Source organism: Falco punctatus (assembly GCF_963210335.1).
Source record: "Falco punctatus genome assembly, chromosome: 6".
NCBI classification, from domain to species: domain Eukaryota; kingdom Metazoa; phylum Chordata; class Aves; order Falconiformes; family Falconidae; genus Falco; species Falco punctatus.
This window is the reverse complement of record NC_137585.1, coordinates 38418698-38438194: the sequence shown is the minus strand read 5'-3', so window position 1 is coordinate 38438194 and position 19497 is coordinate 38418698. Positions and strand designations below refer to the sequence as shown.

General features: G+C 42.9%; 4 protein-coding genes across 4 annotated transcripts; 2 read left to right on the top strand and 2 right to left on the bottom strand.

Annotated features, from left to right (window-relative positions):
- The first annotated feature begins 4628 nt into the window (after positions 1 to 4628).
- LOC308066210 (histone H4) lies at positions 4629 to 5528 on the top strand. The gene has a single exon (XM_080393216.1). The coding sequence runs from the start codon at positions 4669 to 4671 to the stop codon at positions 4978 to 4980; it is 312 nt and encodes a 103-aa protein (XP_080249342.1). The 5' UTR covers positions 4629 to 4668; the 3' UTR covers positions 4981 to 5528.
- Positions 5529 to 6684: 1156 nt separating this feature from the next.
- LOC308066187 (histone H3.2) lies at positions 6685 to 7205 on the top strand. The gene has a single exon (XM_080393191.1). It carries the CDS (start codon positions 6713 to 6715, stop codon positions 7121 to 7123), a length of 411 nt encoding a protein of 136 aa, XP_080249317.1. The 5' UTR covers positions 6685 to 6712; the 3' UTR covers positions 7124 to 7205.
- Positions 7206 to 10419: 3214 nt separating this feature from the next.
- Positions 10420 to 11833, bottom strand: LOC308066185 (histone H3.2). The gene has a single exon (XM_080393189.1). The coding sequence runs from the start codon at positions 11692 to 11694 to the stop codon at positions 11284 to 11286; it is 411 nt and encodes a 136-aa protein (XP_080249315.1). The 5' UTR covers positions 11695 to 11833; the 3' UTR covers positions 10420 to 11283.
- Positions 11834 to 12852: 1019 nt separating this feature from the next.
- LOC308066176 (histone H4-like) lies at positions 12853 to 13870 on the bottom strand. The gene has a single exon (XM_080393179.1). It carries the CDS (start codon positions 13853 to 13855, stop codon positions 13253 to 13255), a length of 603 nt encoding a protein of 200 aa, XP_080249305.1. The 5' UTR covers positions 13856 to 13870; the 3' UTR covers positions 12853 to 13252.
- Positions 13871 to 19497: the final 5627 nt, after the last annotated feature.

Below are 19497 nucleotides of genomic sequence, written 5' to 3'. Positions count from 1 at the left end.
TATTACTATCTTCCCAACACCACAAACCTGATCTAGGAGTTCCTTCAGCCTTTCTTCTTAGACCTATTTAGCTATATCAGCTATTCAGGGAGCCTGCAAGACTGTAGGTTATATATGGTGTGGTGGGGGTGAGGCCTTTGCCACCCTTCTCATTTCAAGGTAAAGTGAGACATACCACACTCACTACTTCAGAGTCGTGCTAGGCTGGCCATGAATAGCTGTCCTCACAGCTGGTACATGGTTGTGCGAGAGAAAAACTCCATAAAGTGTATTTTGCAATTCTATCACAAACAGTATTTCTTTGAAAGGAACCCTGAAACATCTAGCCTGGTGAGGAGGGAGTGTGAGCGGTGGCAGGGCCACATGAGTGCTTGGGTGTTGGTGCCTGCCAAGCACAGCATTCCTTCAGAAGTGCATGTACAGTGTCACTTCCTGCAATCCGCTGATGGAGACTAATTCTCTGATGCTGTTTTCCATGAAGAAAATGCATCCAGCTCCTGCTGGTTTACAGTGTAACACAGCAGTGATTGAAACAACATGCACTTGCCCTTGCCAGTAGCTGGCATGGCACAAGGGAAGCGAGACAACTTCTGGAAGATTTTGCTTCTCTGTGGATCATCTGATCTGTAAGAAGCCATGCTGTGCATAGCAAACTGCATCCTCAAAGGTCAGTCCAGGCTCCTGGGCTACAACAGAGGTCTCATCTTGATTTATCAGTCCCTGTGTAGTTTCTGAACTTGGTAGCAAGAAAAAGGTTGGAAATTGTCCATGTCAGGGCTGCAGGCCAGCCCTTTCTATCTTCGACCAAGAGGACCCTTAAACAAAAAGGTGAGAATAGGACTCTCCGCTCTGACTGTCTCAGTGGGCAGGGAAGGGGGAGAGGAGAGGTGAAATTAGTTATCAAAGTGCCAATCTTTAATCTCAATTCACAACCACAGTCCCACCAGATCTTTTATAACATCTATCAAACAGATAGACATGATCAACACACTGGGAAGCTGATACCTGTAACATTTAAACATCAGGTAATATTGTTTGCTGTTTTTACTTAAGCAGCATAAACCACTTCTGCAGCTACAGCAAATCCACGGATTCAAATAGTGACTTGGACCTTGGTCTCAAGATAAAAGCTTTCTGTGCTTAAAAACTTTTTAACCAAAATCATGGGGGCTGCTTGATCTCAGTAAGCACAGCTCTGTAGCACGGCTTACATGCTGAACTGAAGGTCGAGTATGTCGGTACAGGGATACAGAGAATGAGGACCACTGGGATAGATTTAGAAGCTTGAAGTGTGCCAAAGAAGTCAGATCTTGCGCAGTTTACAGTCTTATGCACATGGAGAGACAAGTGCCAGCTGACCACATCTCTGTGCTATCAGATTTGAACAATCTCCAGCAAGGTTCTTTTAAATATTACTTGAGAGTTCAATGTTTAATACCAAATTTCCGTATTGAGCATACTTCACATTACAAGGTTTTTTTATTTCGTGAAGTGATACAGCAAGGTAGTGAAATCACATCACAAGCATAATATATCATTTGCAATACACAGTTGAATTACAGTGCAAACATGATTCTCATTAATGGTGTCCATATGCTCATTGTCACAATGCTGGGGCCTTCCCAGTCTCTGGGAAGGAGTATGCTGGTTGAAACCATCTCAAGCCCATTGCTCTCTTCAAACTTTATTTGTTGTTTAATACTTTATGTCAGGCTGAGACACATACACCCTGCCACCTCTCCCCACCCCTCATGCTGGTCTGGCTTGCTCAGGAATACATTAGTTGTGAGCTGTCTGAGGGAACCCGATGATTCACCGATGCAGCTTTCTTATGTAGAACCATGGTAACTATCCAGTCTCCCTGGTGTGAAGTGCAGCTTTCTTCACAGTTCATTATTCCTCAAGCTCATTGTCTTTTTGCCTTTCTCTGAGTGATCCTTTACTGTGGGGGTGTGCTGGTGTGTCAAACGTACCCAAGTTTTTGGTACAGGGCAACGATTTGTTTCTTTCCTCTCGATAGTCCAGATGAGATCTATTATGTTTTCAGCATGGCAGATCCCAAGAGCACGATAACAGTGCAAAGCAGGGAGGGGTCCGTACAACCTGTCACAATCACAAAGGACAGATAACAATTCCATTTTGCCTTTGAAAGTGAGAGACAATATTTTCAACAGGGAATGAAGCACCAGCTGCCCGTGAGTGAAAAGCACGAGGAATATGAAAACCTGTCCAATACCCATCAAAATTCAGAATACCTTTCCAGAAGTTTATTCATATATATTCTTACAGTATAATGTCTGACAGTAAAAATTTTGGCTAATATTCATCTAAAACTTGTAGCCTGAAATTCTATTAACATTTCATGAATGATGTCTTTAAAGTCAGGATTAGACTAATAACTGCATATTCTAAATACTCACCCTGAGGTTATTGACACAGACACAGTAACCTACGGGAGTCCTATCTTATTGTGCTAGAATTGAAACCTATGAAAAAACATCACACAACTACCTCGAGGATGCAAAACCAGAATATAAGCAAGGCAGCTGAAAACTTTTAAACAAATCAAAAGTGGAGTGTAAAAATCATGGAGATAGACAGCAAGTGTTCTTGGTACACCAGAGGCTTAGTCATTTGCCTCTGTCTTGCAGAATTAAATCTGTCTCGATTCCATCTTGTTGTGGATGTGTTCTTAGTCTATATATGTGTGAAATGGAAAAAAACTTAAGTGCTCTTGCTTGAGCACTGCCCCTAGTAAGTATGTGTAGGGTTGAGGAGCAGAAAGGGAGGGGTATTCAAATTTGGTGTTCTGCCACTAGTGAGCAAAGAAAAGAGAATAATAGTTAAAAAACACCCCAAACTATTCTGGAATCCTTCTTTAGGCTACTTACAGGACAGAAGGGTTGGATTTGTTTACTGTTTTGTGACCTGACAGTTCTGTATAAGCAAGAACTATAGCAAACATAATACATTTTTTAAGTCCTAGTATCATACTCAGTTCACTTGTTCACTCTTCCCAGGTAAAGAAAGGAGGTATGCTTATGACTACACCAAATCTAAGGAGACTCTGAATTGTATATGCATTCCTCTGTACCTCTGCAATGGGAAGCACAGTTGCTACAGCCTAGGTAAAAGCTGTGAATGCCTCTGCTAGGTAAATTATAGTGATTGATTAGAAGAGTTCGGTGAGGGTTGCATCATAATAGAAGAGGAGAAAAGAATACAACATTCCCATGTTTCTTCACATACTCTTTTTCTGAAATGATGCAGATTAACTAGGGAGAAGAAAAATTTAATCTAAATCATATTTGTTGTCTTTTCAAAAAAGCCCTCGACACTCAAAGAGACATAAATTTGATATTGACCATGAAAACATCTAGGGACGGTATTAGAAACAATATTTGAGGTGTCAGGATAATGAACTCCTCTTTTAAGTTTCTAATATGACCATAGACAGCAAAACATTCCTTTGGTTTTATAATGGAGAGTAATACCATCATTATTAAATAGACCAAGAGAAGCTACTCCTTCCCAGTTTAGTAGCATAATAAATATAAACTACTTATTATACGTTCTAATATGGCACAATTTTTAAAAAGAACATAGAAATTATGCCTGCATTTCCTACATAAAAGGACAGAAGAAAATAAAATTATAACCCTTTCTATTTTTTCCATTAAAAAATGGAAACAGTCATTAGATGTTGGTCTAGTAGTTATTACAGCTCAAGATTTTCTTATACTGACATTTATGATATCCTTAGACAAGGATTGCTCCTTATGTTCATAAAAATTATTTCAAAATCTCGTCTGTTTCCAGTATAGATTTAGACCTATGAAACAGCAGCTAAGGATTAAAAAGCTTAATCTGCAGTACAAAAGAAAGGTGGTTTTGTTTACTAATGAAGATAGTAGAAATTCAAATCTATATATATACTAAAGAACATTTTGTAAAAACTAAGCAAAAATTTCCCAGAACAGTAACTCCAAATGAGAAAAATTTTTAAAAGTCTAAATCTAATATAAAGGCAATAATATAAAATATATTCTATTCTGCCTTCTGGTTAATGTGTGCTTACAGACTCAAAATTATTTATGTAAAAGTTGGAAGAGAGTATCACACTTCGTATTTAAGAAATGGGAAGTGAAAAGCGCAATACAAACCCTATATATTAGAAAATCTCACAGCAAATTCATCCCAAAATCCAGTAAGATTTCAAAACATTAAGAATTACTGAAGAAAATGTTCTAAAATTCTGAATACAAATAAAACGGTTAATGAGCAACAGCAAGAACATAATGAGAATTTAAAGTAATTCAAACAAATCCAGTTATTGCAAGAAAATAAAATACACACAAATGTGGATCAGAAATGGATTTATACAAGTCCAAGGCGCCGGGGTGGGTGCGGGCTTTCCAATTCTTCCGAACATGTACGTCGTTGGGATTTTTTGGGGGGGCAGTGTAATTTTTTTATTGACTGTGTAGACTTCATAGCACTGTAAAACAGGTAACATCAATCCACCGTGATATGTGACAGAGGCAGAAAAAACGGTTGGGAACCCCGCCCCTCCGTGCTGCAGTCCTCAACCAGGTCGGCTCCCTGCGCATAAAAGCCGCCGCTCCGCCCCGGTCTCGCTACACTCTCTCCCCGCGACTCGGCAGCAGCATGTCTGGCAGAGGCAAGGGCGGGAAGGGGCTCGGCAAAGGGGGCGCCAAGCGCCACCGCAAGGTGCTGCGCGACAACATCCAGGGCATCACCAAGCCGGCCATCCGGCGCCTGGCGCGGCGCGGCGGCGTGAAGCGCATCTCGGGGCTCATCTACGAGGAGACGCGCGGCGTGCTGAAGGTCTTCCTGGAGAACGTGATCCGCGACGCCGTCACCTACACCGAGCACGCCAAGCGCAAGACGGTCACGGCCATGGACGTGGTGTACGCTCTCAAGCGCCAGGGGCGCACCCTCTACGGCTTCGGCGGCTAAAAGGCCTTTCATTTCCCGGACCGTCTCGAGAACCCAAAGGCTCTTTTCAGAGCCACCCATTTATTCCTTGGAAGAGCTGTGACATTGTTTCCTTTGAAAGGACACCAGAAGCATCTACTATCCGACTTCCAAAATGCATTAAGACTGATGGCTGTGGTGTACTCCTGAAAAGCTTTATACTTCGACAAGTGCGGTCTTAACGTTTTAATTTTAATGGTAAAGCTGTCCTTGCTTTGTAAAAAGATGGGGGTTTTTTGTGTAATCTTTAGTTTCCCCTGCGAATGTTGTACCCCGCAAAAAAATTAATTCCAATGCTCTTTGTAAATGGACCAGTGTTATCTTTGCCTTTTATTTAGTTTTCAGCGATATAAGCGTAACTATCTTGACCATTTAATGTCTTGTAATCCAGAATTGTCATTTAACTAAGAGTAGATAATCCACTGCATGTAAGAAGGGGAAACCAATTTATGACTAAGGAAAAATACTGAAGTTGCTGTGAGATTAATGTATTTCTGCTACTTCTAAATAAATTTTGTTTACTATACTCAGTCTTCAGTTCCTTGCAAGTGATTTCTTGGGTTTTTTTTCTAAAAGCTGTTTCAGGAATAAATCACATGTAGTTTTCTAGAGTGTATATTTTGGGGAAGGGGCAGAACCATGAGCAAAGATTATGACCCTGGAAACACATTTCAAGAAAATGTGTCAAAAGACGCCTTGTGCAAAAGTTTTTGTTATTCTTGCACCCAGAGGCTGATCTGGCTGTGGCTTCTGAAGCATTGGTGTTCCATTTCCTTCATCACTGGAGGCTATAAAAACTACAAAAACAGTTTTTCAGGTTTATATAAAGCTGTCGCTAGTAATTGACCACTTGCAGACAAGTGATCAATAAATTTTCGTGGTTGCTTCTGTTTTTTTTGCAGACTAAATGAGTAGGAGTAAATTAGGTAAGACAGTAATTTTGTACTCCTTTTTAATCTTTTAATGTCACAAGTTCATTGTCCAAGTATTCTCAAAGTTGCAAACTGCCTTGACTTCATGGAGAATTTCCTAGAAAAAAGAAAACAAACTGAGAAAAATAGTTCAAATTATGCATCTCGTTTGCTACATACTTGTTTAGAACTACAACCCTGCATTACAGGAATTCTTAAGCGCCTGTCTCTGGTTTTTGAAGTATCAGACTACCTTTCCCTTGCGGTTTTCAGGATAATGTGCCTGTTATGGTACAACGGAGTTCTATACGGCAATGAAGACACATTTTAATTCTTTGTAGTCAGGCCACCAAAAAAACCCCGCACAAAATAACCACCAAACGGGAAAAGAAAAAAAAAAAAAAAAAAAAGGAAAATAATTTGCGCTTTTAGGAACAACCCCTGAACTGGAGCCTCCACACGGCTCTTAAACTGTCAGGAGCCTGGAGAACAGGGAAAGCCAGATAAGCGGAAGAGATGCGAGCGCTGCGTCTGCAATACCCGCTGCCCCAGGACTCGGACTCGCACGGCGGGAGCTGTGACTGGGCGCGGGGGCGCAGTGGGGGTGGGGGGAAGTGGGGGGGAAGGAGGCAGCGCCGAGCTCAGTTTCCTCCGGCCTAGGCTGGGATTTCCGCGGCAGCCAATGAGATCGCGCTTCTTGACGTCCAATCAGCGACGAGGCGGCTCTATATATATCCTGGTGCTGCGAGACGGGCTACAGCCGCTTCTCGCTCCTCCGGGAAGGCTTTGGTAGCTGCTGCGCAATGGCGCGCACGAAGCAGACGGCGCGTAAGTCGACGGGCGGGAAGGCGCCCCGCAAGCAGCTGGCCACCAAGGCGGCCCGCAAGAGCGCGCCGGCCACGGGCGGCGTGAAGAAGCCGCACCGCTACCGGCCCGGCACGGTGGCGCTGCGCGAGATCCGGCGCTACCAGAAGTCGACGGAGCTGCTGATCCGCAAGCTGCCCTTCCAGCGGCTGGTGCGCGAGATCGCGCAGGACTTCAAGACCGACCTGCGCTTCCAGAGCTCGGCCGTGATGGCGCTGCAGGAGGCGAGCGAGGCCTACCTGGTGGGGCTCTTCGAGGACACCAACCTGTGCGCCATCCACGCCAAGCGCGTCACCATCATGCCCAAGGACATCCAGCTGGCACGCCGCATACGCGGAGAGCGGGCCTGAAGGGGCTTCTGCCATAACCCCTCCACAGTTCTAGCAGACGAGACAGCCCACACAAACCCAAAGGCTCTTTTAAGAGCCACTCCGTGCACACAAAAGAGCTGTAGCACTGGTTTTAATTTAGAAATAATATTTTTTTGAGTGTAGCACTGATTTTATGTCCCCAGTTCCTCTTTGTGTCGTGGTGGTTTTGGTGTATTATCCCATGTTTTACTATGTTTTCTCCATGTAAATATTCATCTTTAAGAAACCCCATAAGGCTCTAAATTTCCTGCTCTGCAATTCCCTGGATTGCAAATACCAAAGGATAGTAACAGGCACTTTTTGAGCAGTATGTGTAGGAGAGAGACAAAACTGGACACAGGGAGGGCTCTGAAGTCAATGTATTAGTTTAAGCTTGGTCAGCAGGGAATATCAGGCAGAAAGGATTTTTTTTTTTTGCATTATGAGCGCACTGGACTCAAACTGGCCTTGATGTAGAAAGGAGATGGCACACACTTCTCTGTCTGACATGGGCCTGGGCTCAGGAACTGCCTCTAACCTCGCCTAGCTCACTGGATCTGGGCAAAAGTGGAAACTTCCCATAGCTCATTGAAATTCTGTTTGTGTTGAACCTAAGGCATTAGGTTTTACTTGGGGCTACCACCTTGCTCCAACAACTGTTAACCCTGGGAGCAAGAATATCTGTCTCAAAGAGTCAGTTTTGAGACCAGTCTCAATCATGTATGACCATACCAAAGAAGCAGGTCACATGAGTCTTATTTCTTACAGTGCAGAAACATGCCTAAAAAGACCACAAAACTGACTGAAAAGTATTGTACACAGGAATAACTATCAAGTTTTTCTGGATTTTTTTTTTTTCTATTGATAATATAAAAGGAGGTGGAGTGGGGGTAAAAACTGTCATCTACTTCCTGAGGGGTTTTTTTAGAAGATTGGTGTTGGTGTTTGGTTTTTTGGGGTTGTTGGTTTTTTTTTTGGTTTTTTGTTTTGTTTGTTTTTCTTTTGGAGCAGGTGGGGAGGTGGTTGGACCAGGTTATTTTTAATAAGAGTTTCATTAAAAATTTAAGGTGGAAAATTGTGGTTTTTTTCCAATGATTGTACATGTATTTGTTTTGAATTTGCACTCCCCCAGGTAGTAATCACATGATTTTATACAGTCAGAAAATATGCTGAGTTGTCAGATTTCTAGGATTCTTCAGAAGTTACTGGCATGATTGTGTATGTATATGTGTGCGTATGCAGCTTTCAGCGTTCCTCATAAGGCTCCTTCCAACCACCTTTGCTTGAATTGTTGCTGCAACATGCATATAGGAATGACCAGTCTAAAAATAACCTGAACATTAAAATAGGAAGTTAAAAATTAGGCCTCAGATTCATAACAGGGAGTAGTTTCTCCCACTGTTTTGGGAAACATCTTCCTATCTTTCCCCCATCTGTAAAATGCACCATTGGTACCTGCGGTGTAACAGTCTTGAGTGCTGGGTAGCACTGAAGGATCCTATTAGAAGATGGCAGTGTCAGTAGAGGCTTCTGAGCACCATTTGTTTTCTCTTAGAGATGCTTGCTCCATTATAGACACAATCTATCAGACAGCACCTGGATGCCTGAGGAAAGAAAGTGGAAAGACTTCGTCAATCTTGACTGAAGAAGTCTACACTAAGTTTTTTTGGGGCGTGTCTTTCCCCACACCTTTTTTTTTCCCTCCATATAAAGCCCCTTTATGAGTTTGTTGATCTTCATGGCCTTATTTTGAAACTAGTTTTCAATGGAAGTAGAGATCTGCACTGTTAACAAGTGACGAATGGAACAACTGTGCAGTTTGTAATGAACACAGGAGTGAGTTAGTCTGTGTTTTTATCTTTCAAACACAATGAATGTGTGTTTTTCAAGACAGACTTTACCTCTATTTGTATGTAAATTAAAATCTTTTCTGGGTTTGAAGTGAATCAAAATAAAAGAATCCCAAATTATACAGAAAGAAAATATTAGCATGTTTTGTAACTGAAGTTTTATGCTATAGCATAACTAAGATTTCTCCAGTTCTTGTGAGGAACCTTGATGTGAGAGAGATTTTTCACTTACAGCCTGGGGAGTAAAGGAAACCTTCCAATAGCCCATAAGAGTTCTGTGTTCTTCTAAAAGAAGCCAGACGACAAAAGCATAATCTCAGTCCTTGCTTCAACTTCTTCAGTTGTCCTAGAACATATCTAATGTTAGCAGGGGGAGCGGTGGAAAGACCTCCATCATATTTCTAACAAGTACCACCTTGTTAATGCTGTAAGATCCTACCCAGTTATTTTTAGCAATTTTACTAGATAACACTGATACAAGACCTGGGAACTCAGACAAGATATTAACTACTTACGTGTCATGATGAATAATTTCTTCATCCACTTTTGAGAGTGAATTCCACTGTTTTAGTAACAGTGAGGGCTTCTTCCAGAGCCTGGGTGTGCACTAAAAGTAGGCATCAGTTTCTGTTTCAGTAAGCTAGTGACCTCACTCTATTTATTTACAATTGTAACAAGTCTGAGGTTTTAACCATTTTAACACTTGCTGGCCTGGAAGTGGAGCCTAGATACAAAATCCCTTCAATTAATTATACAAGGCCAATGTGGACCAACAACTAGAATCAGGACAGAGCCCACAGAAATCTGGAAGTGTAGCCAGACATGTCATTCATTTTAACAATCTAATCATATAAATAACTTCAATATGCCTTTATAGGCATAGTCCCTGTGCTATTCCATCAGGAGTACTTCCACTTTCAACTTTATAAAATTGCTACCCCTTGCTTTGCAACTGGTGATGTACAAAGAGATTAATAGAACCAACTTTCAGCTGTAAGGGAGGAACAACAATTATCTAGTCTAACTGTGAAGTAGTTCCTTTCACTTGATCTCTTATATTGTATTGTTGGAACTGCAAAAAATGGAGCGATCAGCTGAGATGGAATATGAGTCTGCTGGATGGATATGGCTGGGTGGTGCATGGGTAGAAGGGACTTGGAAAGACAGAGGTGGGTGGATACTGAGAAGAATTAAAATTTGTGAGTGACAGAAAAGCATATATACGTACATGTATATATATGAAATATACACACATATATGCGCATATGTAAATTCATACCTACATCATTATACTATGAGTATTTCTTTTATCTGTAATGTTTTATCTCCTGTGTGATGTTTCTGAAACACACCCTATGAAACTTCTGGCAGGGCTCACCAGGTTCATCTCCTTTGTCCTCTACCACAGCCTTTCCTCAAAGTCATAAATCAAGCAAAGAAAGTTAATAATATAAATGACAGACCAGTTTATTGAATTCCCCATTTTTATCCCTTGCATCAGGCTTATCATCTTAAGGACTTTTGTTTTCTCCACATAATACGTTGAGAGGTACAGCTGAGATCTCTAGTACAGTGTTACAATTTTTGAAGTACATCATGGTAAAACCAATGAGAGTACACCTACAACAAATTTTAATAAAAAGCTGTTTAAAACTTGAAGCTTACCTTGCAATACCAACCTATGTTATGCCTTCCACATTCCCAAGAAGTGAAAACTGCACTGCTCCAATAAAACTATAGAAAATAAATTATTTTACTGGCATTATCAAGTCTGGGGAGGGGAGCAGGGAAAAATTACAGCTACACTCTGTCTTACTCCGCTTTACAGTTTAAAGCTCTCGCAGTTACCAAGAGTATTTTTTATTTACCTTATATATACACTAACATTTCTGATTTATTAATCTCAGTTACTTATTCTGTATAGCTAACTAGATATTTCAAAGCCCCTCACCAAAACAGATCATAACACTGCTCAAAAAAAAATCAAGGAGTGCAAGGTGCCTGGTTAGGAAGGATAAGTAGCACATTTTCTCTGGAGTTGTGACATCTTAGTGCAAAGTTCTCCTAACAAGTGCAAAGAGAAATTAGCTGAGCAGAGAGCAACAGAGGGGAAAAGTTGTAAAGTAGCAATACTTACAAAAGAAAAACTTACATTACCTGAAAAGAGCTTTAAAATCATTCAGTCCTTTACATAAATAGAAAACACCGTGTCACAGCTCTCCTGTGCAACGTGGTGGCTCTTAAAAGAGCCTTTAAGGGTGCAGAGATAAAAGTTCCGGTTCACAGAGAAGGGACCCTGGGGCAGGAGCCTCAGGCCCGCTCTCCGCGTATGCGGCGTGCCAGCTGGATGTCCTTGGGCATGATGGTGACGCGCTTGGCGTGGATGGCGCACAGGTTGGTGTCCTCGAAGAGCCCCACCAGGTAGGCCTCGCTCGCCTCCTGCAGCGCCATCACGGCCGAGCTCTGGAAGCGCAGGTCGGTCTTGAAGTCCTGCGCGATCTCGCGCACCAGCCGCTGGAAGGGCAGCTTGCGGATCAGCAGCTCCGTCGACTTCTGGTAGCGCCGGATCTCGCGCAGCGCCACCGTGCCGGGCCGGTAGCGGTGCGGCTTCTTCACGCCGCCCGTGGCCGGCGCGCTCTTGCGGGCCGCCTTGGTGGCCAGCTGCTTGCGGGGCGCCTTCCCGCCCGTCGACTTACGCGCCGTCTGCTTCGTCCGCGCCATCTGTACGAGAGGAACGAGCCGGCTCCAAAAACCACTGCTGTGGATTGATTACACGCCGATACCATAGCCCTTTTTATATCATGTTCTCGTCCCCGATTGGCTGAGAGCGATGCGCCTTACTCATTGGATACTTTTAAATTTGAAAATCCCGCCTCGAAAGCGCGCCTAATTACCAGCCGCCCACCCTCCCCCCGCCTTGCCCTCACCGCTGTTACCCTTGGTGTTGCATATTTCTTATAGCAGTTATTAAAATTTATAGCAAAAATGAAAACCTCTAGCGACATTGTTTACAGGTACATGTAACGTATGTTGATCTGAACCCGAAGATTGTTTTATTTTTCCCTTCTAATCAGCTGAGATTGATCTTTGAAAGTAGTAAGTATCATAGAGCTTTTCTCATTAGAAGTACTCAACAGGGCTTTCTTGTTTTTGTTTGTTGGGGTGTATGTGTGTGCGCACACGCCGGGTGTTGTTCGTTGGAGGGGTGTGTGTGTGTTTGTCTTTGTTTTACAAAGAGTAACTTTAATCTGTAAAGAGTAGAAAGAAATACCGTAGCCTGTATGGGAGTGCTTTTAGGTTAAGACGAATTCCGCATGGAAAGTGCCGTAATTCAAGTGATAGCTTTTTCAACGACTTTGTTGTTCAGCAAGCAACAGTCTGGAAATAGTTCATACGGAAAGAAATTCAGACTTCATCGTTCACAAGCTTCTCATCCTCCCCACTGCGTATTTCCGCTGTTTTCTTAGCCGGGAGAGTTGTTCTTAAGAGCCCGAGTACAGAAGGGTTTTTCGGCGAAGGGAAAAATCGTGCTTACACTGGAGATAAAGAACGGCTTTGACTCCCGGAGCCCTAAATTGAAAGCAGCAGGTTCCTGGGTTTTACCACACCGGACGCACAAAGAATAACGGACGACTCCTTAAAAAACCCACCAACTTTTGGAGGACAGATGAGATCGTTCCGATATTTAAAAGCATATGAGAAAGGGCTCAGGGGCCGGCTAGCTGTGACACTTCCCACCCCGCGGCCGTACGTTTCCACGTGCTGAACATCCTTACGGGTATTAACACAATTTAAAATAAAAATACCGCCTACTTCTGCTGCTTACATAATGACTGAAAAACACAGGCTATGAGAAACGTTCACAGGGCGATGCGTAGCTGCCTGAGCCAGGTGAGTCTACCAAGTATCAGAACCACCAGTTTAAGAGTGTGTTGTTATTAAATGCTTGTCTTTACTGGACAGCAAGTTAAAATATATAGGCTTGCTAGATTCCAATGCTGTTACCGATACTGAAAAATCAAGCTTTGTATGTTCCCCAATATATCAAACATGATAACAATTATGTAATCTTAACAGCATCATGCATTTAGTTAGCCTGTGCTTAACTACAATTTTTAAAGAAATTTAAATACATAAGATAGCATATAGGGAAAAAAGTATTAAAACCGTTCACGTTCTTTTACCAGCTTTGACGCAACACAGCTCTTTTTCAGTTTAAGTGGGTGGCTCTGAAAAGAGCCTTTGGGTTCTCGAGACGGTCCGGGAAATGAAAGGTCTTTTAGCCGCCGAAGCCGTAGAGGGTGCGCCCCTGGCGCTTGAGAGCGTACACCACGTCCATGGCCGTGACCGTCTTGCGCTTGGCGTGCTCGGTGTAGGTGACGGCGTCGCGGATCACGTTCTCCAGGAAGACCTTCAGCACGCCGCGCGTCTCCTCGTAGATGAGCCCCGAGATGCGCTTCACGCCGCCGCGCCGCGCCAGGCGCCGGATGGCCGGCTTGGTGATGCCCTGGATGTTGTCGCGCAGCACCTTGCGGTGGCGCTTGGCGCCCCCTTTGCCGAGCCCCTTCCCGCCCTTGCCTCTGCCAGACATGCTGCTGCCGAGTCGCGGGGAGAGAGTGTAGCGAGACCGGGGCGGAGCGGCGGCTTTTATGCGCAGGGAGCCGACCTGGTTGAGGACTGCAGCACGGAGGGGCGGGGCTTCGGGCTGGCTCCCCCGAATCTCCCCGCTTTCCCTATCGCGCGCCCCGCTAGCACAGAAAGGCGGGTTCCTGTGAGTTTCCGTTCCCGCGGCACAAGTGGTTCGGTGTTGATGTCTTTTTTGGGTACGTTCGGGGGTTTTTCGGATAGTAAAGACATTGGGTCTGTGTGTGTAATAGTTCATAAACTTTTAAGAAAACTTTCATACATCGTGATCTTTTAGTACTAAGACCTCTATCATAAAAAGGTATCACAGTTACTGAATCACTTAAATTACTTTTTGATTTTTTTATGTAACTCTTGTTTTAAAATATGGGTACGTGTTAATGAACTGCAATTTGAGCTGGTTGCATAGATTGTCACGTGTAGCTTCAGTGTTTTAAACTGCTGCTCCTCATGTTTGCGGTGGGTTTCTTTTTGGGTTTGGTTTGGTTTTTTTGTTTGATGGTTGGTTTTTTGTTTGTTTGTTTGTTTGTTTTTTTAAATGGAGCATCTTGTAGCAAAATCTGTCCATTCATGTTTCTGAGAAATTCTACCCCTCCTGAATTTCTTTCTCATGTCCATTTCTTGCCCTTTCTGAACTATATCTGAAGGAGAGTTTAGCAGTAAAGGTATGCTAATCGAGAGTTTACCCCTTTAGGTGCTCATACTCCACTCTTGGTTTTTTGTTTGTTTGTTTGTTTTTTTTTAAAGTAAAGCAGTTCCTTTGGTGGATTATTTTTACAGTACTTTCTGTTCTTGTGGTGGCATAGATAATAACGTGGCTTTTTATGGTGATTAAAAAAATATGTAAAAAGAAGAATGGTTTTGTCATTCAGAGGAAGGTGTTCAACTCTGTTTGTGCTTTATTTTAGGGACAAAAATCTTTTGAGGTTTTACGGTTAAAAAGGAGAAACAGTGTTTAACAAAAATCATTCCTAGCTGGCTTTTGACCTGAAAAAAACTCAGGGAAAGAGAACGAATTTTTCAGTATTGAGCGTTTGCTGCCCTCTCATGGACGTTGTTTGGTTATTTTTTTCCCTTCCAAGCGAAGCGGCTTTATATAATGTATCCTTTCATAAAGATACAATATAACATTAGTCAGTAATCAATCTCTATCTTAGCATACGCCAAAGATACAGATGTTGCACCTGTTAGCAGAGAAATCACTGTTCCAGCGGCCTGTCACTGGGAGATGGAAATAATGTAGCCTGCCATGTTATTTATGCACAGTCTTTCCAGTTAAACCTCGAAGGAAACCTAAATGGGGGAAGACAAATAAAAACCAACCAAACAAAAAAAAACCCAATGCCAAACCATCACCAACAAACAACAAACCAAAACCCCAACCAACTCCCAAAAAATACAACCCAAGACTCTGAAGAAGACATCCTAAAGGCTCAGACCAGACAGTATCCTAGGTTGGGGCATGGAGATAATTTATTTGTACAGTGGGGATGCCACGGCTAACTTCATGGTGCTCTCTCTCCTAAGGCCAGTTTGCCCCTTCCAGGAAGGGAAGTTCAGGGACCATGACTGGACTGCAGTGGGATACCAGGCCACTGTGAAACTGAGCACTCTGTAGTCGGGTCCTCTGTTATTCCCGGGAGATTTTGAGAGTAAGGTAGCTGTATCCTGCACCGGTAAGGAGAAGTACCTCGTGTAACATTTGCTGCAGGTTTCGTTACTCTCTGAGTACACAGGCAAGCCCCCAAGATGTTACTATCAGGGTACTTTAGCATTACCTGTTGCAGAGCTCCCTGAACCCACTCTGCTATGAAAATCTAGTTATCTGGTCTGTTCAGTCCTTGGGGATCTGTTTCATGGGTCCCCTCTGGGAGTTATTACCACTTGCAGACACCTTACATGAGGTTGCCAAACAATCCTGGGCTTCACCAGATCACCTTCCCAGGCAGTCCCTGATGAGTTGTCCAGTTCTGGAAAGCTGAAGTTTTGTTTCTGGTTTGGGGGTGGGGTGGGGTGGGGGGGGTTGTTGTTTTGTTGGTTGGGGGGTTTTCTGTTTGGTTGTTGGTTTTTTGTGTGTGTGTGTGGGGGGGGGGGGGGTTGTTTGTGTTTGTTTTTTGGGTTTTTTTTTGTTTTCGTTTTTAATGGGATAAAATTAATTTAGAGCTTCATACTATAACCCTGCTCCATAATGAGCTGTTTCTTCCCAGGAAGACTACATATAATATTTCCCTGTCTTCTGCTGTCTGTGCCCTTTTCTCCATCCTCACCTTAATAAAATGTCAGAATCAATTTTGATTGTTTTAAAATGTGTAGATACCTACTTGTTCACAGCACTGATTTTTGACTCATGACCGAAATTAACTAATAAAGTGAAGGTAGGTTAGAGCCATCTCTTCTTCTGTTCCAGATGATTCGAAATTATACATCAAATTTCATCTGGTCTGCTAGCTCTGTCTGTTAAAAATAAACTAACTCTGGATACAGCCTTTGAGCCAATTCACTATGCATTTAACAATCCATGCATCAGATTTATACTTCTCCAATTTAGAGGTAAAAACATTGTGGGGGACCATTCCAAAGGCTTTACAGAAGTCTAGGTAGATGACACCAGTTTCTTTTCCCCTATCCACTGATGCAGTCACTCCACTGCAGGAGGCTGTAGTCAGGCATGATTTGCCATTGGTGAGCCTTATTTGCTGTCTCTAATGTCTTCCCTGCCTTCTATATGCTTCAACATAGCTTCCAGGAGGATCCATTCCATGACCTTACCAAGCACTGAGGTGAGGCTGACTGGTCTGTAGGCCCCAGAGTCCTCTTTATTATCCTTTTTAAAAATGCCTGTGATATTCACTTTTCTCCAGTCTCTGAGAACTTCACCTAACTGCAATGACTTTTAAAATATGTTGAAGAGTGGCTTAGCAGCTACATCTGCCAATTCCCTCAGGACTCTGTGATGCATCTCCTCGGGCTCCATAGACTTGTGTATGTTCATGTTTTTCAAATGGTCTCAAACCTGATCAGAGAGGTTTGAGATGAGGATGCAGGGGTCCCCCCTCAAATGATGGTAGGGACTTCATTCCCCCAGTCCCTGCCTTGAAGTTCAATGATTTGAGAGATTTGGAAAGAGTGATTGCTAGTGAAATCTGAGGCAAAATAAAGTGTTGAGTATCTCAGCCTTTTCCATGTCAGCTGTTACTAGTTCTCCATCATATTTGTCAGGGGGAGGGAGGGGGGCATGTTTTCTTCAATCTTCCTTTTCTGAGAAAAAAAAACAACAAAGAAAACAACAAAAAAAAAAATTACTGCCTTTGTGTAGCTTACTTTTCCTGTCCAGGCAACTAGGATTTTTTGGATAGTTGTCACATGGACTACTTTGTCAGCTTTTCTTTGACACTAGAGAAGAGGAAATGTGTCTAAAACACACCTGCTTTTCATGAAAGAAGCCTCTTGACTCAGAAGTGCACAAACTCACCAGATCTGGTCCTGACAGGAAAGAGATGCTGGTAATAGTAAAGTGTTCTCTTTGATTGAAGGGGAAAAATATTTAAGGATTAAGAAGCAAGTGGCCAAAGGCAGGCAGCCAGGGAATGGGCATAAAATTCTGTCATGAGAACAGCTACAGTGGAGAAAACAGAGAATCAGCAAAGAAATGCAAAACACCACAGTGCTGATGGCAATGGCAATGTACATTTTTACTAGTTCAAAGTCCCAGATTTGGCTGGGAGAGTTGATTTCTTCTTAGTAACTAGTGCAGTGCTGTGTTTTGGCTTTAGTGTAAGGAGAGTGTTGATAACACACTGATGTTTTTAGCTGTTGCTAGGTAATGTGTTTACATTACATACAACTGAGTATGCATATGAAGTATACAGACCCAGTATATATAGCCTTGGTTGACTAGTGCCAGCGTACACTAGTTGCTGAAAGAATAACAGGAACTCCTTCTTTTTTATGGTTGGTGCAGGTCCTGACATATGCTTTGTTTACTTCTATTGTTTTCAATGTTTGATGAGAATAATAATCCTATTATTATTTTCCTACATTTCACTTTTTCTACAGCTCCTGGCAGTGCAACCCCGAAATCATTGAAAAGCAGACCTTGCACTCTTTGGGAAAAAGCACCAGGGTTTCACTGATGTCCCAGGAGGAGGCCTACCGGAGTGATGAACAAAAGTCACATGGGAATGGAAGTGCAAAGAGATAAAAAAAAAAAAAAATATCTGCAAAGTAAAAATCAGAATAAAACACAATTCCAAATCCAGAAAATGTTGTCCAAAACTGAGTATGGAGAGTGAATGGGGATCCTAGGAGGAGTCACACTAGTGACATGTTTTGACAATGTGTTCTGGAGAAGAGCTGGTATCCCCCAGTGCTCAGCATTGGAATGGGTGCATTGTGATCAAGGGAGTAAAAAAGAAACTTGTGGCATGAAAATTCTATTGTGTAACCTTATGAAGTCTAGTGTGTCTAAGTTAAAAGTGGTTCTGTTCCTGAACTCAAGCTGGCCCAAATCTGTACTGCCATACGAGGGGCAGAGAACAGGTCTGGTATTAATGATACTCATATCACACTCTTACTTTTGGGCATTACACATGGGCTGTTCCCACCTTTCTGTCCACACACTGTAGCTGACTCCCCACGTAGCTCCTTCCTTTTGAGATTCTCTAAACTTAGTCTTGTAATGTACATATTTATATCTATCCATTTATTCAATCCAGGATACCATGAAGAACTTTTTCTCTGCTTTATTTGTTTAGGGTGCTCACTACTAGTGAGGATGTGCAACAACACTACATCCCTGTTTCAAATATCTTTGGACTTAATCAAACATTCAGCCTTTTATGGAAGACTAGCTCCCAATTCTTTTTAACATTTGCAGAAGCTTTTTCATAATAGTACTGGAATAGTTTCACTTGAAATAAAACTCCAGCTTTGATGTTCTTAAGAAGTAAGCCTCTGAGAGAGATCTTTTTATTGTTTTTAGAACCATAGAATAATTTCGGTTGGAAAAGACCTTAAAGATCAAGTCCAGCCATTAACCCAGGACTGCCAAGTCCATCATGAAACATGTCCCTAAGCACCCATCTACATGTTTTTAAATATCTCCAGGGATGGTGATTCTACCACCTCCCTGGGCAGCTTGTTCCAATGCCTGACCACCCTTTCTGTGAAATTTTTTTTCCTCATATTCAATCTAAGCCTCCCCTGGCATAACTTGAGGCTGTTTTCTCTTGTCCTAGCACTTGTTATCTGGGAGAAGAGACCAACCCCCATCTGCCTACAGCCTCCTTTCAGGTAGTTGCAGAGAGCAGTAAGATTCCCCCTGAGCCTCCTCTTCTCCAGACTAAACAACCCCAGTTCCCTCAGCCTCTGCTGATAAGACTTGTTCTCTAGACCCTTCACCAGCTTTGTTGCCCTTCTCTGGACATGCTCCAGCACCTCTATGTCCCTGTTGAAGTGAGGGGCCCAAAACTGAACACACTATTCGAGGTTGCGGCCTCACCGGTGCTGAGTATAGGGGGACTGGCCACACTATTTCTGATACAAGCAAGGATGCTATTGGCCTTCTTGGCCACCTGGGCACACTGTTGGCTCATGTTCAGCTAGCCATGAACCCCCAGGTGCTTTTCCACCAGGCAGATTTCAAAACGCTCTTCCCCAACCCTGTAGGGTTGTGTGAGGTTGTTGTGATCCAGTTGCAGGATCCAGCACTTCTCCTTGTTGAATGTCATACAATCGGCCATAGCCCATCTGTTCAACCTGTCCAGATGCCTCCGCAGAGCCTTCCTTCCCTCGAGCACTGCCCCCCGAACTCGGTGTTGTCTGCAAACTTACTGAGGGTGCGCTCAATCCCCTCATCCAGATCACTGCTAAAGATACTAA